The 21,392-nt window shown below is 59.3% G+C and overlaps 1 protein-coding gene across 2 annotated transcripts in view; it reads left to right on the forward strand.

Annotated features, from left to right (window-relative positions):
- The first annotated feature begins 5,806 nt into the window (after positions 1–5,806).
- Positions 5,807–21,392, forward strand: part of FLNC (filamin C) — a 28,028-nt gene continuing 12,442 nt past the window's right edge. The window contains exons 1-22 of one of the 2 annotated variants that reach the window (XM_060020855.1): positions 5,807–6,344; positions 10,662–10,910; positions 12,491–12,588; positions 12,740–12,890; positions 12,985–13,103; positions 13,280–13,357; positions 13,567–13,729; positions 13,879–14,079; positions 14,450–14,512; positions 15,496–15,633; positions 15,982–16,108; positions 16,262–16,398; positions 16,629–16,822; positions 16,913–17,026; positions 17,661–17,804; positions 18,033–18,156; positions 18,319–18,479; positions 18,700–18,790; positions 18,874–19,043; positions 19,270–19,387; positions 19,483–19,745; positions 20,507–21,104. In XM_060020855.1, the coding sequence (XP_059876838.1) occupies positions 5,990–6,344; positions 10,662–10,910; positions 12,491–12,588; positions 12,740–12,890; positions 12,985–13,103; positions 13,280–13,357; positions 13,567–13,729; positions 13,879–14,079; positions 14,450–14,512; positions 15,496–15,633; positions 15,982–16,108; positions 16,262–16,398; positions 16,629–16,822; positions 16,913–17,026; positions 17,661–17,804; positions 18,033–18,156; positions 18,319–18,479; positions 18,700–18,790; positions 18,874–19,043; positions 19,270–19,387; positions 19,483–19,745; positions 20,507–21,104 (3,856 nt within the window). In that variant the 5' untranslated portion in view covers positions 5,807–5,989. The remainder of the gene's footprint in view (positions 6,345–10,661; positions 10,911–12,490; positions 12,589–12,739; positions 12,891–12,984; positions 13,104–13,279; positions 13,358–13,566; positions 13,730–13,878; positions 14,080–14,449; positions 14,513–15,495; positions 15,634–15,981; positions 16,109–16,261; positions 16,399–16,628; positions 16,823–16,912; positions 17,027–17,660; positions 17,805–18,032; positions 18,157–18,318; positions 18,480–18,699; positions 18,791–18,873; positions 19,044–19,269; positions 19,388–19,482; positions 19,746–20,506; positions 21,105–21,392) is intronic. The other variant, XM_060020856.1, reaches the window with a different exon arrangement.

A 21,392-nucleotide genomic window follows, 5' to 3' on the forward strand; every position in this document is an offset into this window, starting at 1 on the left:
GGCTTTTTATTTGTTAACTACCTCACAGCGCAACCAGAACAGAGCAGTTCCCCTTTAACCAGGTGCTCACTTAAGACCCTGGCTCCTACGTATGATTTCTCACCCTACAAATGACCTCAGAAATGAGGCTGAGGAAAAAACAAAAAGAAAGAAAGAAATGATGCTGGCTCCTTGTGCTGCCAGCCGAATCGCAGCTGGACTGGTCTGTACCTACTAACCCTGATCTCAAGGAACTGATCTAAGCACAGAGAAATGGAATGATCTGCGTACTTGTGTGCCGGGGGGCAAATGACCTGCCTTGGGTCTCGTGCCCACATCTGTCTACTGTGAGAAGGGTGCCCTGAGAAGATCTGCGTGTGGGCCTTCGTGGCTTCGTTCTTATGAGTTGTCGAGGGATTTGCTCTCGGAGATGACTTAATAATCACTCAGGGTCCCAGCAGTAAACTGAAGGGAGTTCCCTGGTGGCCAGGTGGTTGGCATTCCGGGCTTTCATTGCCATGGCCTGGGTTCAATCCCTGGTTGGGGAGCTGAGGTCCCACAAGCTGCACAGTGCAGCCCAAAAAAAAGGCTTTAACCTAAGAGTTGTTAATGCACAGATTATGTACAGAAGGCAGTTAGGAGAACCACCGAGGAATAGTGAAGTCCCCAGGCACCAGCAACAGGGGGAACTGGCTACCGTCGCAGGCCTGAAGGGGAAAAGGGAGGAAGCAGGGGCTGGAGGCCTGGCACGGGGCCCCAGACACACATGGTGGCCATAGGGGTGTGTGGCCCTTAGCAGAGCCATGAGGAAGTGGGAAGTTGATGTGCTCCCCCACCCTCTCTTCCCACTCTCCAGTTCCCTGTTGGTGTGTCTCATTGGCTGATCCCAACTGGGAGCCAGAGAGCAGAGATGCCCAGGTGACAGTCTTTCAGGGTCAGCCTCCCGGAGTTCAGAGCCAGCTGGGCAGAGGATTGAGAATGGATCTAAGTGGGAATGAGCAGAACGATGAGGGTAATTTATGAGTGTCCCTGTTGACCTTCATTCCTGCGGAACCTTTTGTGATGGGTTGTTCTCATCATGAATGTTCCCATATGAAAGCCCCCAAGTGTATTCATAAGCCATAGTGGGCAGAATGGCCCCCGTGACTGCCGGTTTCCTGGGACCCTCTCTCTGCCTCCTTTCTACCTGCCACCAAAGGAGTTTGTTTCATTCACCCCAATATACAAAGCAGCACATACCTATAGAGTGTGTACTGAGGTGGGCACTGCTGAGCACTAAATGAATTCATTTCTTCCAGTGTTTTCCTAGTGGGAGCAAGGACATTTAGAATTAGGAGGTTTTTAAATTGTGTGCAGCCCAGAGGAGTGACAAGGCTGACTGGGAGTCCTCCTAGCAGACCTAGGGCCAGGGCTGAAATCATGACCTGCCCTTATCACAGGGCTGTACCTAGGCAGATTGAGGGCAGTGCCGTGGGTCCCCTTTGCTCCCTCTAAATGACTCCTCTTTAAAGATAGGGCTCATTTAGGGTGGCCTAGCTCCTTGCTGCTCAAGTTGTGGCCCACGGGCCTGCAGCATGAGCATTGTTAACTTGTTAGGAAGGCAGAATCTCAGGCCCCAGCTCAGGCCCACTGACACAGAATCTACGTTTCAACAAGATCCCCAGTTGATTAGTACGCATGATAAAATTTGAGAAGCACTGCCCTTCACTGTATTAGATTGTGTATTCTCAGTTGTAACCTCATTGAAATTCCTTCACGATCCACCTGCTACCACTGTCCCCTTGCTGTTGAGTGTAGTGAGACCCTGCTTTTTACCAACTTCACTCCGGCCACCAGTTGGCCGGAGAACATGTGTGGTGGAGAGGTCTGGAAGATGACCCTCCGCTGAGCATCACTGTTTTAACTTCGTATTTGAAGCCAAGGTGGAGGTCATGGTCTGGTAGGCAGTCGGCCCCCAGTCAGGACTTCATCTGGTCCTTCTCAGGCCCAAACCCAGAGCTGGCAATGACAGGGAAGTGGTCCTTTTCTTCAGCCGTTTTGTTTAGAATACAGAGCTCTTCCCTTTAGGTCACTTGCCCGTGTCAGCTCATCTTGGAAGGCCATCCTCTTCACAGATCTGGGCTCTGTGCTTTCTGGTCTTGTAGATACACTGTTCAGAGTGCCTGTGTTGAATGTGAAACAGTCCCTGGAGTTAGCTTTGAGTCCACAGGGGTGTCTCTTAGAAGCCAGAGGCAGGCATGTACCCAGGCCCAGGTACAGATACAACCAAGGACTCAGAACACCTCCAGTGGCCTCCATCTCCCCCCTCTCCTGCCCTCTGCATAACTGCTTCCTTTCTGCTCTCTCCCTGCACCACAGACCCCTCTGCTTTCCCTTCCCAGGCTACGCAGTAGAGCACACCACCTGCCACCCCTGTCAAGGGCCAGCTGCCCTTGGGGGGCATGGTGGGTAGCTCTAAAGATCAGAAGTACTCTGGTTCTGATTCTGGCAGGTGGAGTGTTAGGATGCAAGGAAGGGAAGAGGGGAGCAGTGGGAGATGCCGGCAGTGGATTCTACAGGGGACAGAGGCAGCTGTGAGGAAGGCCTAGCTCACCAGAACCCATGTGGTCCCCAGGATACCAGCAGAGGAAGCAAACTGGCTTTTTCTGATCCCCTATTAGCTGCCCAGCACCATGCTAATCACTTTACATGTTGTCTCCTTTCACCTTCATGCATAAAAAAATCCCTATGAGAGTACTATTAACTCCATTTTGCGGACGAAAAAACTGAGGCCACAAAGAGTTCCATTACCTGACCAAGGCTACAGAACCAGAGGTGAAGAGGCTGGAATTCAGCCTATGGACCTTTCCACCCTACCACACCGTCCCTGCCACACCTGGGCCAGGGCCGCAGTCAGTATCACGGATTAAAACAAAGTGCCTGCGGAACCTGGCCAGCCTGGTGCCGTCACGGGGGCTATGGAAATGCCCCTGGTTCCGGGAAACAGGATTTTCAAACATGGCCCACTGGACACGCTCACTCAGATTCTGCTCCGCTCAAGTTAAATATGGCCAATGTTGGCTGACCAGCAGTGCCCCTTGATGGGAGAGGCAGGGCCAGTGGAGAGGCCAGGCAACCTGGTCGCCTGAGACAGGTCAGCGGGTGGTGAGTCAGGGGGCTATATACAGCCTGTGGCCGCCACCGCCAGCAGTGCCGCAAAAACTCAGCTGATGAAACCCCCTGTAAGCCCCTGCCGGGCTCTGAGAGGAGCACATCAGCCCTCCTCAGGGAGGGGCCCTCACTTGGCAGGTCCCTGGACCAGCATTGTGCACGGTCTGTTCCAGCTCATGGCGAGGCCTGGGGCCTGGGCTCATGGGCTATATTGAGGGCTGAGTCACCAGCCTGTGCCTGGGCAGGCTGACTGTGACGGGCTGGCCGGGGCCTGAGTCAGGCCCTGATTTATCCTGGAGAGTAACGGGTTCTGGTTTCTGGGGCAGGCAGGGTGAGAAGGGTGCCAGGAACCATCCTTGGCACTGGGCACCCTCTGCCGCCCATTCACTTACTCCCCTGGGGACACACACACACACACATACACACACACACACACACACACGCACGCACCTCTCGGAGAGAAATGAGAAGGGGGAGAAGGGAGTTCTTTGTCCACTTGCTGGCTTCCCTCTGAACTCCCCCCACCTTAAGCGAGGCCCTCAAGTTACTGGGGGACCTAAGGTAACGCCCACAAAACACGAGTGTGAGCCATTAGGGTTTGTGAAGGGCTGTCAGCTCCAGGCAAACCTGCTTTACCCCTTTCTCTTTTCCCCAGAGGCTCAGGGAGAGGAATCCATCCTTTCTTGGATCTATACCTCAGGTTGGGTGTCAGAAGTCTGCCTTTTTGTACACACACACACACACACACACACACACACACACACACACTTCCCTTATGAAACCCAGCTACATGTCATGTGTCCCCAGGAGGTGGGCATCTCTGCACAAGAGAGCTCAGACTCTCAAGTAGACGGATGGCACTGATGCCTGATGGTTGGTTTTGGCCATGGTATAAAGGTGGCATGGGGGAATGAGAGTTCTGGAGATAGGGAAGGGGGTGCCAGCAGGAGGGTGGAATTCCTAAGCACCTCATCACAGGCAGCCGAGAGAACATGAGCCGCAGGGCCCAAGCTATTTATATCTCGCCTGTCACTATCAGGGCCCCCAGAGCTCCCCCCTCCTAAGTCACGCACAGCAGGTCCCTTTTCTGTTTCTGGTCCCTTCTCTACTCCTCCCCCTCCCTCAGTAATGAGAAGGGAAAGAAATCATTCATGGACCCCTCTCACCATAAGCACTGCCCCCCACAAAGCTCCTGAACTTCTTCCCAAGCTCTATAACAAGGACTGCCCTCATTCTTCCCCCAAAGATGCCCACTTTCCCTGTCCTTTTCACCGGGCCTGGTGGGGGAAGAGGAATAAGGTCAAATGATTCACCAGAAACTTGCCAAATTTTGGTCATCACACAACTTGAGTTGGGGCCCAAACTTATGGGTCCAGAGGGATGGGAAAGCTGAGGAAGTTTGGCCTAAAGGGGGTGCCGGGAGGCGTGGAATACATGTATCCTGCAGAATTGCTGAATATATATTCCTTTTATATAAAGTATATTCTACAGCTCTTTCACCTCATCCCAGGCCAGCTCCTCTGTTTGAGTGACTCAGTTTCCCTGCTGTCAGCTGCCCTTGGCTTACCCTGAGCCCAGCCCAGTCCTGCCCAGGCATCCTGGCTGGCTCCTTGGGGCTCTCCCTGCCCACCAGCCCCCGTCACGTTTCCCCTGGACTACTCTGGGCAGGACTCTCTCTGTCTCTGTCTGGCTAACCTGCCTTTGACTGGAAGGATCTGCCCTGTGACCCAAATGGGCACATCGCCCAGGGGGCTCCCTGGTACTACAGGGCAGAGGCTCTCTCTCCCCTCTCATCACCTTGGTTGAATCAGACTTTGGGGGGGTGGGGAGCACAGTGTGACTCACTGGGCAGTCTTTTCCTGAGCTCAGCTTCATTCTTTCATTCTGAGAGGATGAGGACAAAAGGGCTGGTGACAGGGACACTGAGTCAGGGGTAGACGCAGTCCTTCCCCTGGGACCCTGGGTTTGGACTTCAAATGAGACTTTTCTACATGTAAAGTGGGGCATCCTCACCCCAAGCCTTCTCCCTAATTGGCGTGGGCAGTGTCGTTACTTCCTCTCAGTCCGTCTGCGCACAAGCACACACACTTCCCTTCCCTGTCCGCAGGTGGACAATACCCTGGGCTAGGAGCCAGGACTCCCAGGCCCTGTGAACAGCCCTGCCACCAAACAACCCAGAAGATTCTTTCAACACCAGATCAGTGTGTTTTGCCCTAACCACTGGCCTCAGTTTCCCCTTGTGTCTCTTTAGTCCTAGGGGGCGGGGGTATATTTCATCTCTGACCGGCGAAGCTTAGTTCTGGGGTGTTGGGAGCCCTCACTCCCCCCATTTTCCAGCTCCGCTAGTCATCTCTCCAGCGCGGCGGCTCCGGGGCCCGGGCCTCCCCGGGGTAGCAGACTCGGGCCGGGGGCGAGGGCGCCCCTCCCGCCGGCTGGCCGCGTGGGGGAGGGGAGGGAGGGAGGCGGGGCCGGCGGGCTCGGCTCGGCCCCCACCCGCGGGCCGAGCGGCATTCCTGGGAGGCCGGCGCTCTGACGTGGAGCCGGGGGCCGCAGGCGCGGCGGGGGGAACGCGGCTCGGGGGCTTCTTAAACCCCCCGCCCCAGCCCGGCCCGCACTTCCAGAGCACCGCTCCGCCCCCGGAGGGAGAAAGACAGAGAGAGAGAGAGAGAGAGAGAGAGAGCGCGGCGGAGGAGCCGAGGAGGCCCGCCGAGTCCCGCCAGACAGGGGCGCGAGAGAAGTTGAGAACCGCGCAGCGCAGAGCCGCGAGTCCCGCGATCGCGCCCCGACAGCGCCTCGAGCCCGAGCCCAGCCAAGCCGGAGCCCAGCCGGCAGCGCAGCCCCCGCCCCAGCCCGCGCCAGCATGATGAACAACAGCGGCTACTCCGAGGCCCCCGGCCTCGGCCTGGGCGACGAGGCGGACGACATGCCGTCCACGGAGAAGGACCTGGCGGAGGACGCGCCGTGGAAGAAGATCCAGCAGAACACTTTCACGCGCTGGTGCAACGAGCACCTCAAGTGCGTGGGCAAGCGCCTGACCGACCTGCAGCGCGACCTCAGCGACGGGCTGCGCCTCATCGCGCTGCTCGAGGTGCTCAGCCAGAAACGCATGTACCGCAAGTTCCACCCGCGCCCCAACTTCCGCCAGATGAAGCTGGAGAACGTGTCCGTGGCCCTCGAGTTCCTCGAGCGCGAGCACATCAAGCTCGTGTCCATCGGTCAGTGCGGGCGGGGAGGGGGAAGTGCCCCGAGGAGGGGCTGGCCCACGGGGACAGAGGACTCAGGTGCTGGGTGGGCGCGCGGGGAGCCGAGAGAGGGCCGAGAGAGCCCCGGCGCCGGGAGAGGACCCTGTCCCCGCTCTCCCGCCCGCCGATGCACGCCCCCTCGGGTCCTGCCTTCGCACCCCTCTCTGGTCGGCCGGCATCCCGAGGCGGCCCCGGGGGAGTCCAGACCCGACAGTTTCTGAGCCCTCCAGCTTCAGTCTCCCTCGCACACTCTCACCAACCCGCCTCTCCCCTTCGTCCCCTTTCCTGCCACCCGTACCCCCAGCCCAGGCTTGAGAGGACTGGGCCAATGCCCATTACTGATTCCCGGGGGCACCTCCCCCCAAACAAAGCAAATGGCTTCCCAGCCTCCCAGCACCTCCACCGGGGAGGAGCGGCTGAAGGCGGGTCCCAATCGCTGCCCGATCCCAGGGAGCAGGGGGAGAGCTAGTGGCCGGGCGGGCGCGGGGCCCGGGTCCCCCGCGGGCATATGTTCTCGGCGTCTGGGTTCAGGCCCAGGGGCCAGGGCCGGCAGGGCCCAGCCTCGGAAACCTAAAAAGGCTCTGAGCGAGATCCGAGAGCCTTAACCCCTGCCTGTCCTCTACCAGCTTCAGCCGGCCGGGGAGGGGGCTCCCTCCGTCCACGCCCGGCCCCCGCCCACCCCCTAAGCCCCGATTGGCTGCAGCTCAAACGGCCTGGGCTGAGGGGAGGGAGGGAAGGCCTGAAAAAGGGAGGAAGTCATTGAGTGTAACCAGATTTGGAAGGTGTGTCAGCGCTGGGTGGGGGTGGGGAGGCACCCCAGGCTTGGGAGCTGGGGAACCCGGGATGGGCTCTGAGAGGGTAGGAGCTGGCCCTCCCCTCACCGCCCTGCCGTCATCCCTGCAGGCCGGGGGCCTGGGGCAGAGCCCTACCCCTGTGGCGAGCTCCTAAGAGCCCTGATGGGATTTGCAGGAAAGGGCCCCTCGGCGGAGTGCACCCCAGGGCCGCAGGAGGGGAGTTTCACAGGGCGTCCGGTGCCCCCCAGGCTGCCCCAGAGACTTCTTCAGATGATGGAAGGTCTGTCCACCTCCACTCTCCCTCGGGGCATCTCTAGGCCTCCGGAATTAGCAGCTGAGCTCAGTCCGGGGCCCTTTGCCCCGGCCAGTCCCCTCTCTAGGCCTTACCCCCTCCTGCCCCAATACTGACCCCCACCCCACCCGCTCTGGCCTGGAAATAGCCCTGCCGCTGTGACACAGCAGATGTCTCTGAGCTTTCCAGAAGGACAAGCCTGAGGACAGGGCGTGGGGAGGGGCGCCGGTGTGTGTAGTGGGAGTGAGGGCTGCTTGAGAGCGCGTGGGGTTGCCGGGGGCCAGGGTCAGAGAGGAGTCAGCCCTGGGCCTGTCAGCCCCCGGCAGCTGGGATTTCACCGACTGGACTGACGGTCCCAGGTGGGGTCTCGAGGGGAGAGCTTGGGGCCTCAACAAGGCTTCGTAGGAAATGGCTCAGCCTTCCCCTCCCCTCCCCGCTGCAGGGCGCTCGGCCCCTCTCCAGGCCTCGTCCTTCCTGAGAGCACACCTCTCCCCTCCCCCATGGTGGTGCCTGGCTCCGGCCCCTTTGGCTCAACTGTGTGTGGAGAGGCCGTCTCAGAACAGAGGGGGAAGAAGCAAAAGCTGGTTTGGGGGCGGGAGGGAACCCTCCTTTCCCGTTCCTGCAGGGAATTGTTCCCCATTTGGGCCAAGTGGCTCGCTCCCGCCGCCGGATGAGATAAGCTGTCAGCAATTCAGCTGCTGGGGCCTGAGGCTGAGGCTGGATGGGAGGGGGCACAGGCGGCAGGGGCTGCCCAACCTGGAGAAGTTGTAACGGGTGGTTCCCCGCCAGGCGGGCATCGTGCTTCCTCTGGTTTCCTCTGTCCCGCTGAGTGGTAGGAAGGGGTTGGGGCAGGGGCCGTCTCTGGGCATCGTCTCAGGACTGAATCTGGGCGCCTGGGAGGAGGTCAGAACAGCTCCCCACGCCCTTTTCTAGGAGTGGGGCGGGAGCTGGGGGTTGAGCCGTCCCCCTGAAGGAGGTAGGGGTACTCAGCCCGGGGTGGAAGGAGCTGTGTGCCCTCCTTACCCCGCCAGCCCCTCAGCCCCTCCGAACAAAGAGGCCTATGCGGCAGCTCTGTCCCGCAGCTGTTCCCCAGTTGCTATTCCTTCTCCTGGAGCCAACCACCGAGGGAGGGGCTGGAGGGGGCAGCAGCTGTCCCGGCACCTCCCTCGCTGGGCCCTCTCTTCTCCCCCTCCACTTGAGGCCTGGGGTGGCCTCAGGGACTGGCTCTGGGGCTCCTCCCACCCCTTTGGTGGCATCCCCATTGGGGTGGGAAGGAGGGAACCCGGCCTGAGCAGAGCTCCCCTCCTCTGCCTGGCCTCTGAGGGGGAGGAGGGAGAAGAAGGTCACTGCTCCTAGAGTGGGACTCTGGGCCCACCCCTCTCCTGCTGACCGGGACCACTTGCTGTCTGGCCCAGGGCCAGTTGCTGGGGAGAAACCTTTCCCTGCGGCAGATGGGATTGACGCCCCCGCTCCCCGTACCCCCGCCCCCCGCCCCAGCAGCCTCAAGGCCTCCCTCCCAGGGATCTGGCTGCAGTTTGCAAGTAGCACTCTGGGCATGTGAGCACCAGCTTTGGAGGCTGTCAGGGTTGTGAGAGGCTGTGAGGCCCTGGGTGTCAAGACTGCGAAAGTGTTGTGGGCCTGTGTGTGTTTGAGAGAGACCGCACCAAAGCACCAGGAGGCTGGGAGTGAGCGTGTCATGGAATCTGCCAGCTGCCAAACCATTGTGCTGCAGTGGAGCCAGGGGTAGAGGGGGCGGGCCTGGGGAGCTGCTGGGGAAGGAAGGATGAATCAGTGAAAGGGTGGTGGAGCCAAGGGGGCCAGAGCCCGAGGCCAGAGGGACAGAGAGACTGAGACTCCCCTCCTGGGAGCAGATTGAGGGGGGATACTGGGGTTCCCCAGGCCTTACCCTCCAAAGGCCATCCCCCAAGATCTGGTGGGGGGCAGGAAAAGATACGTAAGGGGGCACCTTCAGCCCCACCCTTTCCCATCTCTTGGGCAACACCAGTAAACAAGGCTGATTCTCCCACCCCCTCCCAACCTCCTAAAAGCAGTGCTCCGGGAAGCTGATTGATTTCAGGCCTGCATTGTCCTTTACAAGTAAGCTGGTTTCCAATGATCTATACTCCAGGCCACTCCTGGCTCCTGGATATTTCTCTCTGGCTGTTAAAAGGGAACTAGGCCCCCCAAATCTTGGGGTACCAGTTCTGGTCCATAGTATTCCTCAAAGGAGGGGATGGGTCGAGAGCCTCGGCTGCCCCCATGTGGACTTGAGTCCACATGGGTAACATTCCCCCCGGCTCTTGTGAAATCTTACTGGTCCCTATCATTTGAAAACACGATTTTCAAGCCTTAACAGAATGTGCACTGTACCCACCCCCTCCTCCAAGAACTTTGTTCCTAAAACCTTTTATAGCGTTCAGAGTAGAATTTGGCTGGAACCAGGTTGGTCCCATTCCTCTCCAACTTCAGTTTTTAAAATATTCATTCATTCAACCAGTATTTATTGAGATTCTACTAAGTTCTAGGCTCCGAGTAGACATGAGATACAGTATCTAGAGGGAAAGAAGGCAGACAAAAGAAGTATATACTGTATGATTCTATTCATAGAAAACTCTAGAAAATGCAAACTAATCTATAGCGACCAAGAGCAGGTCAGTCGTTGCCTGGGAAGGAGAGACCAGGAGGGGCAGGAATGATGGATCACAAAGGAAAGGAAACTTTGAGGAGGGGTGGATATGTTTATTATTTTGATTTGTGGTGATGGCTTTGTGGGTATATACGTGTCAAAACTTATCCAGTTGTACTTTCTAATAAGTAGTTTATTGTACATCAAGCGTACCTCATTAAAACTGTTTAAAAAAAGAAAAAGAAAGGAAACGAAACAAAACAGTGTCTGCCCCCGAGAGCCTTACAATCTTGCATAACTGCATGGATGCCTATAGCCTGCTAGGAGGCTCGCACAAGTGCCGTGCAAGAGGTGAAACTACACGCTGAAGGAACACATTGGGAGGCAGCCTCATTCTGAAGGGAGAGGAGGGGTCCATCAAGGGCCGGGCCTCACAGGATGGAAAATTTGGTAGTCAGAGAAGGAGTAGGTCCTGACCCAGCGCTCAAGCAGCAGCCTCAGGACCTGGGCGGGGGAGGGGAGGGCACCGTGCTAGAAGTGGAGCCCTCCCGAGCCCAGATCGCCTCTCCGCTCCGCAGACAGCAAGGCTATCGTAGATGGGAACCTGAAGCTGATCCTGGGCCTGATCTGGACACTGATCCTGCATTACTCCATCTCCATGCCCATGTGGGAGGATGAGGATGATGAGGATGCCCGAAAGCAGACACCCAAGCAGCGTCTACTCGGCTGGATCCAGAACAAGGTGCCCCAGCTGCCCATCACCAACTTCAACCGTGACTGGCAGGATGGCAAAGCTCTGGGCGCCCTGGTGGACAACTGTGCCCCTGGTAAGTGGGCCGGCGGCACACCATGGATCCTTGAGCCCGGAAGGGGGGCTGGGATGAGCTGGTGATGCCGAGGCTTGTGTTTGTCAGAACACATGTCCCAGGGTTGGGGGATCGGGACCCCCTGCCCCAGCTGAGAATCACTGCTGGAGTTAGACCCTTCCTGATGAGTTGCCAGATCCTGCAGTGGCAGGAAAAGGGTTTACAGGCCAGGACACTGGGGTTCAGAAAAGGCCAGTGACTTGTCCAAGATCACACAGCTTATCTGTGGCAGAACTGAACCAGAGCCCAGGGCCTCAACTCCCTGCTTCCTACTTTGCCACATGGGTGTCATTTCTGCTCAGCCAGCAGAAAGCAAATGTGGTGGGACTCTGGCTTTCCAAAGAAGGCCAGGACTTAGACCCAGAGAAGGCTGTTCTTTGTGAGCCCCTGGGACAGCGTTGAGAAGGGGTTGAAGCCCAGGATGATGTGGGCTGAGGCTGATGTGACACTGCCCAGTGGCAGGTGACCCAGCCCTGCCCTCTGTCGATGTAGGCCCTGGCCTGCTCAGGTGGGGGCAGCTGAGGGCCCATGAGAAGACTGAGGCATCACAGGCGAGAGCTGTACCCCTCGTGCGGCTTCCTTTCTGACCCTCATCTCCTGAGAAGATAGGTCTTCTCCACCCCTATCGGTCAGCTCTGCCTCTGGGGAGCCATGTCCCCTTGGGCGAATCCTCCCTCAGCCTGGGGTCAGCTGGGGAGCAGGGAGTGGGAGGCGGGGGCACTGGCCGCCTGGGAAGCATTCCCAGCTGCTGAGCCATTGCCCACGGCTGGTGCGGCTGCCAGCAGTGAGCTCAGCTGTTCTGGCCAGTCATGGATTCCAGCCTTTGAGCGGGCCCCCTCCCCGCCAGTGAGCAGCACCCTCCTCCTCCAGCTCTGGCTTGGACCAAGCACACCCTAACCCCTGCACCCCTTCCCAGGAGCGACCTGTGGCCGCCTCAGCATTCCTCCCATTAGAAGGGCTGGGTTCTGGGTGGCTGGAGAGAAGAACTCATCCTCTCCAAACAGGCCCTTCAGTGCCTCCATTTCCCCAAGGGGGAAGTCAGGGAGGAGAGAGAGTCTTATGCTCTGAGGCTGTTGTGGGAAGTGCCTGGAGACTTAGGACTTCAGGGCAGCTGTGAGGAGGCCTTCGAGGAGATGGGTCAGAAGCATGTGTGGGACGGGGACTGCCCACCCAGAGGCAGCTGGGATGAGGCAGGAGAGGTCTGCGAGGGATGCCCTCACAGGGGTTTGGTGTTCAGGGTCGGTGCTGGGGCCTGGTAGGCAGGAGGCCGGCTGGCAGGGCTGGTGCCAGGCTGCGTCAGCCGGGGCAGAAAGCCCTCATTGTTGGTGCTTGGAAGGGCTGCCGTGCCTCTAAACAGCGATGGGCATCCCAGCTGATGGGCTATAACATCGGGGGTCAGCAGGAACCTGGCTGATCAGGGGCCTAGGGCTGCATGGGAGGGAGTGTGAACCCACAGCCCGTGAGGGTGTTGGATGAGCAAATGCTCTGTATGCTGGCTGACTGCTTCCCCTAGTCATCGCCTCCCTCCGCCATCTATCCAGGCCTCTGTCCTGACTGGGAGGCCTGGGACCCTAACCAGCCTGTGGAGAACGCCCGGGAGGCCATGCAGCAGGCGGATGACTGGCTCGGGGTGCCCCAGGTACACTGGCAGACGGGGCGGTGGGAGAGTAAAGGGGCCAGAGGGCCAAGGGTGGAGTTGGGTCTATAAGGGTACCTGGTCAGGATGTGGGTGAGAACCGGGGTTCCTGGCTAAGGAGGGCATCCTCTAACATCCTTCCTCCTCATGGCAGGTGATTGCTCCCGAGGAGATTGTGGACCCCAACGTGGATGAGCATTCTGTCATGACCTACCTGTCCCAGTTCCCCAAGGCCAAACTCAAACCTGGTGCCCCTGTTCGCTCCAAGCAGCTGAACCCCAAGAAGGCCATTGCCTACGGACCTGGTATGTACTGAGCCCTAACAGCCCTCCCCGGGCAGCTGGGCACAGGCTAGGATGGATCTCCCTAAACTCTCTGGCTCTGCCTTCCGCCCCTCAGGCATAGAGCCCCAGGGCAACACCGTGCTGCAGCCCGCGCACTTCACCGTGCAGACAGTGGATGCTGGCGTGGGCGAGGTGCTGGTCTACATTGAGGACCCCGAGGGCCACACCGAGGAGGTATGGAGAGGCCATTGGGGGTTGGACAGGGACCGCAGGCCAACAACTGGAGTGGCCTGGAGATGGCTGCCAGAACTACCCTCTATGCTGGAGATGGGGGACGCCTCACCATGGGGGCTGCAGGAGCTGTGGGCTCAGGAGGGGCTCTAACTGCCAATCTTTTCCCTTCCCAATAGGCAAAGGTGGTTCCCAACAACGACAAGGACCGCACCTACGCTGTCTCCTACGTGCCCAAGGTCGCCGGCTTGCACAAGGTATCTCCCTATAGGCCCCCCCGCCCCCGTCTTCCCCATTCCATTCACATCCTTGGCTCTGCTGAATGGACCCCTATCTCAGCTCGCACCCCGCCCCACCCCCGTGCACCGGCCACCCGCCTCCCACCCTCCTTGGCTCTGCTCTGCTCCTCCACCCCCTCTCAGAGCTGCTCTTCTCTAAAAGCTTACCTTTGGCCTCTGACCCCCAGGTGACCGTGCTCTTTGCTGGCCAGAACATCGAACGCAGCCCCTTCGAGGTGAATGTGGGCATGGCCCTGGGGGATGCCAACAAGGTGTCAGCCCGTGGTCCTGGCCTGGAGCCCATGGGCAACGTGGCCAACAAACCCACCTACTTTGACATCTACACCGCGGGTGAGGACGGCCCCCTTACACCCGACACCCCCTGACTGGGCGTGGGGCGTATGCATGGGGGCCTGGGGCAGAGTCCCAGCCAGAGGGCAGTGGTCTCAGGGTGAGGGAGCCCCAAGCAGAATGAGGGCTGATGGCCATTGTCGCAACAGGGGCCGGCACTGGTGATGTTGCCGTGGTGATCGTGGACCCGCAGGGCCGGCGAGACACAGTGGAGGTGGCCCTGGAGGACAAGGGCGACAGCACGTTCCGCTGCACGTACAGGCCTGTGATGGAGGGACCCCACACGGTGCACGTGGCCTTCGCCGGTGCCCCCATCACCCGCAGCCCTTTCCCTGTCCACGTGGCAGAAGGTAAAGGCCCTCCACCCATCCGCATGATCCCCTCCCCGACGCCAGGACACAGAGAGCGTTGCCACCGAATTCCGCGCTGAGGATTTACGGGAAATGATGCACTACCTCCAGGGGCGGGTGGGGAGCCATCTGAAGGCTTAAAATGGGCAGAAGAGCAAGCCAAGGGGTGGGGTTCTCGAGAGCTCGTCTGTCCATCCCCTGCCCCCAAGGAGGCTCAGGAGGCCACAGTGAAGGATACCAGACAGGGACCACTGTGGAAGGGTTGAGGGGGAAGCGACAGGGCCACGTGGGTGGGGGGCATTTACGTGAGCACCTGTACGCCAGGCCCTCAAGCAGTGACCCCCCACTTGGTTCTCTCTTTGCCATTCAGAGCCCCTGCCGCCGCTCGCCCCCTCCGTGCCCATCGTCCACCAGGCCAGGAGAGTGGCGCCACGTTAGTACACTCCAGTGGAGGCGGGGCCGGGCATGGCCATAGCTGACTGGCCTCACCTGTGCTGTATGGCATGGCCCAAGCGGTGTGGAATCGCCCCCCCCCTTCTGTGGCATTCTGTGACAGGCCCCAAGTTCTGCGCCTTTGCCTATGTTCTGTGGCAGATCTAGTTTCTTTGCCACTTGCCTGATGATTTCCGTGATATGAGACCTCCGTTCTGTGCCATTGCCTGTGTTCCGTGGCAGGCTCCGGGTTCCGTGCCGTTGCCTGTTCTGTGGCAGTACCCGGATTCTCTGCCATTGTCTGTGTTCCGTGGCAGGCCTGGAGTATATGTCGTTGCTTGTTTGGTGGCAGCCCGTGGGTTCCATGCCATTTTATGGGTTCCGTGGCAGGCTGAGATCACTGTTCTTCGGCCTGTGTTCAGTAGCAAAGTCTGGGTTCATTGCCACTAGCAGTGTTCTGTGGCAGGCTGACTTTCACGCATTGCCTGGGATCTGTGGCAGGCTTCCGGTTATATGCATATCTCTTGTTCCATGGTGTTGCTGAGTGTTTTGTGGCATGACTTAGTTCCTAAAGCTGCTATGGTGGCTCTGAGAAGGCTCAGATGGCTCTAGGTGGGTGGCCTTGGGGTAGGTGAAAGGTCCTTCCCTGTCTCTCTTTGCTCCAGTCTCTGCTCAGGCTCTGCCCTGCCTGTGTCCCAAGCGACACTGACTCCAAGGAGCCTGGTGGGGAGGGTTTCTTGTGAGCAGCCTGATGAGGGGGGCTGGGGGCACCGTGGCCAGCTCCCTGCCCAGCATGGTCTCGGCAGCCATGGGTGTGTCGGGGGCACCAGGGAGCACGGGGGAGGGTTGCATGAGGCCATGGCCTGTGCCTGGGGGGCGTCAGGAGGACTGTGCACAGGGAGGTGGGGGATGAGAGGTGAGGGCTGAGGCTCTGTAGACAGGGCCCCTCGGCGCCCCCAGCCTCACCTCTCTTCTCTCTCCCAGCCTGTAACCCCAACGCCTGCCGCGCCTCTGGGCGGGGCCTGCAGCCCAAGGGCGTGCGTGTCAAAGAGGTGGCTGACTTCAAGGTGTTCACCAAGGGTGCTGGCAGCGGGGAGCTCAAGGTCACAGTCAAGGGACCAAGTGAGTGCCAGGGGGCCGTGGTGGGAGTCGGGGCACAGGGGGGAAATACAGCCAGTGGTTCTGAGCCCCTGAGGGCAGTGATGGTCAGCACCACGCCCCCCCAGGGGGCTCCAAAGAGACACTGACCGGAGGCTCCCTGGGACCTTAGGCACATTGTCTGACCTCTGCCTCCGTCTCCCAGTGTGCAAGCTGGGAATGCTGCTCTCGCCGGTGTGCTGCCCTGGGCTGTCACACAGTGCCTACCAGCAGCAGTGTCCTCAGGCTGGACCTGGGTCCCAGGGGTCCCGGAGGGGACTGAGCAGCTGGGACTCGCAGAGCATTGACCCTCCACTTCCCACACCTCCCCAGAAGGCACAGAGGAGCCGGTGAAGGTGCGGGAGGCTGGGGACGGTGTGTTCGAGTGCGAGTACTACCCCGTGGTGCCTGGCAAGTACGTGGTGACCATCACATGGGGCGGCTATGCCATTCCCCGCAGGTAAGCACCATGCGGCCCCCGTGCCTCCAGGTCTGGGCCCTCAGAGGGTGGGAGAGGGAGGCGGGCTGCCTGGGACTCTGAGGGAAGGGAGGGGGACGAGTACCTCTGGTGGGGGCAGCTCCCGGCATGGACACCAGCTCCCTCTTTGCCCAGCCCCTTTGAGGTGCAGGTGAGCCCAGAGGCAGGAGTGCAGAAGGTGCGGGCCTGGGGTCCCGGCTTGGAAACTGGCCAGGTGGGCAAGTCAGCTGACTTTGTGGTGGAGGCCATTGGCACAGAGGTGGGGACGCTGGGTAAGTGGCTGGGGTGGTGACAGGTGGGAAGTGGGGGGAGTGGTGTGATGGAAGGACACTGGGGGGTGACTGGGGTCAGGAGGTGGGAGTGCTAGCGAGTGTCGAGATGAGACTGGGAGATGGGACGTGGGTGATCAGGGTGGTGACGCCGGGAGAGCAATGCCCCGGGGACCTGCCTGAGTATCCAAGTTGCTTCTTGTACCCTCTGACTCTCCCCATCTTTCATCTAGGCTTCTCCATTGAGGGCCCTTCACAGGCCAAGATTGAGTGTGATGACAAGGGAGATGGCTCCTGCGACGTGCGGTACTGGCCCACAGAACCAGGGGAGTATGCCGTGCACGTCATCTGCGACGATGAGGACATTCGAGACTCGCCCTTCATTGCCCACATCCAGCCAGCTCCACCCGACTGCTTCCCGGACAAGGTGGGGGTCCCAGCTCCCGCGGGCCTGGGACAAGGTGAACAGGCCCTCCTCCAGTCCCCAACACAGCCCTCTGGTCTTGCCCCTGCGCAGGTGAAGGCCTTTGGGCCCGGCCTGGAGCCCACTGGCTGCATCGTGGACAAGCCAGCAGAGTTCACCATTGATGCCCGTGCTGCTGGCAAGGGAGACCTGAAGCTCTATGCCCAGGTGGGGTGTTGCCCCATCTCTGTGCCCCTCGCCGCTGTAGCAGGGACCCTGGGGGGGGGTGGGGGCAAGTTAGAGAAAGGGGCCTCCAGGCATCACAGGACTGATTCTCGTGGATCCATTAGAACTATGAAAAATTTAAAGTTTTGTGTTTTCTTATTGATGATAATCTTAAAAACATATTTTACCAAATGTATATTTTTGTACTAATAATTTGCAATTGAAAGATGATTTGACTGAGTAAGACATTGGTTTCTCACAGTGGTGTCCACTGACCCCTAGAGGTTAACGAATATGTTCTTGGGTCCAAGAGGATGATTTCTTCTTTAAAAGGTTATTTATTCAATTTTAGGAACATTGATTTAGCTGAGCGTTTCCCCTGACAACACATTTCAGAGACCTAGGCTGGGAGACCAGGCCACGCAGATGGTCTAGAGCCTGGCCTCCCTGTTCCCAGGGTGCGCCCTGGCCACCAGAGCTTGTGGCACTAGGCTCTCCCGGTCTGAGGTCTGTGGCTGGGCGGGGCCTGTGAGTGGGTTGGCGGTGGGTAAGGAGGATGGCCCATGGCCAGCAGAGGGCGCTGGTGCTCTAGGAGTCCGGGGCACTCCAAGAACCTTGCTTTGGGTGACGCCCACAGGACGCAGAGGGCTGCCCCATTGACATCAAGGTCATCCCCAACGGCGATGGTACCTTCCGCTGCTCCTACGTGCCCACCAAGCCTATTAAACACACCATCATCATCTCCTGGGGAGGCGTCAACGTCCCCAAGAGCCCCTTCCGGGTATGTCCTTTGCTCCCTGCCCCATGCCCACTGCCAGGGGCCTCAGAGGGAGGGCGGAGCCTCACGCAGGAGATGTTGGCTGTCCCTGGGCCCTGTCATCGCTCCCCACCTCAAGGCCCCTGCGAAGATGCTAAAACTGGTCCTGCTAAGGCTGGGCTCAGAAGTGCTGGGGAAAGGGATAGACCTTGAGGAAGGGGCACCGTGCTGACCATCGACTCTTCCCCACAGGTAAACGTGGGAGAGGGCAGTCACCCCGAGCGGGTGAAGGTGTACGGCCCTGGCGTGGAGAAGACAGGCCTCAAGGCTAATGAGCCCACCTACTTCACGGTGGACTGCAGCGAGGCGGGGCAAGGTGCCCTGAGGACCAGGGAGTGGGGCGGGGCTGGGCGGGGCCGGGCAGGGTCTGGGTGGGAGGCGCTGGTACCCTCCACCTGGTCCCAGCTGTAGGGGGACTGGTCAAGTGCAGGAGGTCGTTGAGCCCCCCGCTCATGGCCTCGTGCCTGCCTCCTCTCAGGCGATGTAAGCATTGGCATCAAGTGTGCCCCCGGCGTGGTGGGCCCTGCAGAGGCTGACATCGACTTTGACATCATCAAGAATGACAATGACACCTTCACAGTCAAGTACACACCTCCAGGGGCCGGCCGCTACACCATCATGGTGTTGTTTGCCAACCAGGTACCCTACGCTTGGGTTTTGGTTGTCACGGGTGGCTGCACACCCCACCCTGCCCCGGCCCACATCTCAGTCAGCAGCTTAAGAGGCAGTCGTTTGGGGACAATTCTACAGCCGTTGATTGCACACTTCCTATGTGTAGGCAGCGTGCCTCAGAGGAAACAAAGGGCACTTTTTCAGAGACTGCTCGTGTCCACCCTGACCAAGCTTTTTCTCCCTCCAGGAGATCCCTGCCAGCCCCTTCCATATCAAGGTGGACCCATCCCATGATGCCAGCAAGGTCAAGGCTGAGGGCCCTGGGCTGAACCGCACAGGTAGGTGTCTGAGTCGGGGCTGGGGTGGGGGTGGGGCTGGGTGGCCGCCAGCCCCTCACCACCATCTCGGGGTGACTCCCCAGGTGTGGAAGTTGGGAAGCCCACTCACTTCACGGTGCTGACCAAGGGAGCCGGCAAGGCCAAGCTGGACGTGCACTTTGCCGGGGCTGCCAAGGGAGAAGCTGTGCGAGACTTTGAAATCATCGACAACCACGACTACTCCTACACTGTCAAGTACACGGCCGTGCAGCAGGTGTGTCCGCCCCCTCCGTGCTCCACCCGTCCCGGCTATGGGGTCGTGGGTCTCCTTCCTTCAGTCTCACAGGGCCCGCTCTGCATGTAGCCTCCCAGATCTTGCCCTTTCCTGCCTTCCATCCTCTCTCGCTGTGGATCTCTGAGCCTCTGGTCCACATCGGCCAAAGGCATGTCGCCAGGCTGTGCCAAGCCACCCAGGTCTGACCTCCTGTTGTACCCAATAGGGCAACATGGCAGTGACAGTGACCTATGGTGGAGACCCTGTCCCCAAGAGCCCCTTTGTGGTGAATGTGGCACCCCCGCTGGACCTCAGCAAAGTCAAAGTTCAAGGCCTCAACAGCAGTAAGTGGGGCAAGAGCTGCCCTGGGAGTGAGGAGAGCTGGGGGGGGGCAGTGGGTTGCAGTCTCTGCTCACGGTGTCCCTTGCCGTCTACACAGAGGTGGCTGTGGGACAAGAACAGGCATTTTCTGTGAACACACGAGGGGCTGGCGGTCAGGGCCAGCTGGACGTGCGGATGACCTCACCCTCCCGACGACCCATCCCCTGCAAGCTGGAGCCTGGGGGTGGAGCTGAAGCCCAGGCTGTGCGCTACATGCCCCCTGAGGAGGGGCCCTACAAGGTGGATATCACCTACGATGGTCACCCGGTGCCTGGCAGCCCCTTCGCCGTGGAGGGTGTCCTGCCCCCTGACCCCTCCAAGGTGAGGAAATAGGGGCTGGTGGGAGCTGGGAGTTGGGGGCTTCTAGCGAAGATGGGTAAGTCACAGGGGCAGAGGCCAGAGGGCCTTACGTCCTGGAGTGAGCATAGCCGGGGACCCAGGGCCGAGGCAGTCCCCCACCTCAGGACCTGCCTTTGAGACTGCTTAGTGTTTTTTTGGTTTTGATTTTTGTATTTTTATTGAAGTATAGTTGATTTATAATGTTGTGTTCATTACTGCTGTACAACAAAGTGATTCAGTTATACATGTATGTACATACTTTTTTTTAATGTTCTTTTCCATTATGGTTGGTCGTAGGATTTTTTTTTTTTTTTGGCTGCACTGAGCAGCATGTGGGATCTTAGGTCCCCGACCAGGGATCAAACCTGTGCCCCCTGCAGTGGAAGCACAGTGTCCTAACCACTGGATGGACAGGGAAGTCCCTGTCACAGGTTATTGAATATAGTGCTCTGTGCTATACAGTAGAACCTTGTTGTTTATCCATCCTACATATAAAAGCTTATATCGAGACAGCTCAGCTATTAAAAGCCTGGCCTTGGATCCGACCTGGGCTTCAATCCCAGGTCCACCAGCTGCGACAAATTATTTAATCTCTCTACCTGCGTTTCCTCGCCTGGAATTGTTATAAGGACTCAGCCTGTGGTAGCTGCTACAATTGAAAGCGCTTAGCTGATTTGAGAGCCACGAAGGCCTCGTGGGCGAGGTCAGGTGTAGGTAATCCACACACCTGTTCCTTCTTTTAGGTCTGTGCTTACGGCCCTGGTCTCAAGGGCGGGCTGGTAGGCACGCCAGCACCCTTCTCCATTGACACCAAGGGGGCGGGCACGGGTGGCCTGGGGCTGACCGTGGAGGGCCCCTGCGAGGCCAAGATCGAGTGCCAGGACAATGGCGATGGCTCGTGTGCTGTCAGCTACCTGCCCACGGAGCCGGGCGAGTACACCATCAACATCCTGTTTGCCGAAGCCCACATCCCCGGCTCGCCCTTCAAGGCTACCATCCGGCCCGTGTTCGACCCGAGCAAGGTGCGGGCCAGTGGTCCAGGCCTGGAGCGCGGCAAGGCTGGCGAGGCAGCCACCTTCACTGTGGACTGCTCGGAGGCGGGCGAGGCTGAGCTGACCATCGAGATCCTGTCGGACGCCGGCGTCAAGGCCGAGGTGCTGATCCACAACAATGCCGACGGCACCTACCACATCACCTACAGCCCCGCCTTCCCCGGCACCTACACCATTACCATCAAGTATGGCGGGCACCCCGTACCCAAATTCCCCACCCGCGTCCATGTGCAGCCCGCTGTCGACACCAGTGGAGTCAAGGTCTCGGGACCCGGTGTGGAGCCCCACGGTGAGTGAGAGAGGAGCCTGGAGCTGGTCGCATCGCCAGTCAGGGAGGGAGGGAAGCGGGGCTGAGGGCTTGTGGGGGGGAAGGGAGGGCTTTGGGGCAGCGCTGAGTCTTTAGGGCTCAGATACCCCAGAAGAAGGCGCCTGAGCCAAAGGCAGGACGCGGAGCTTCACCTCCGGTCTTGTGGCAAAATTGCATTTTCCTGGGGAGATTCGCAACTTGCATCAGCTGATCTGAGAAAGCTAAGAACCTTGCTCTCCATGGTACAGAGGGAAAGCTTTGGGGTTGAGG

The sequence above is a fragment of the Delphinus delphis genome, chromosome 9, assembly GCF_949987515.2.
Source record: "Delphinus delphis chromosome 9, mDelDel1.2, whole genome shotgun sequence".
NCBI lineage: Eukaryota > Metazoa > Chordata > Mammalia > Artiodactyla > Delphinidae > Delphinus > Delphinus delphis.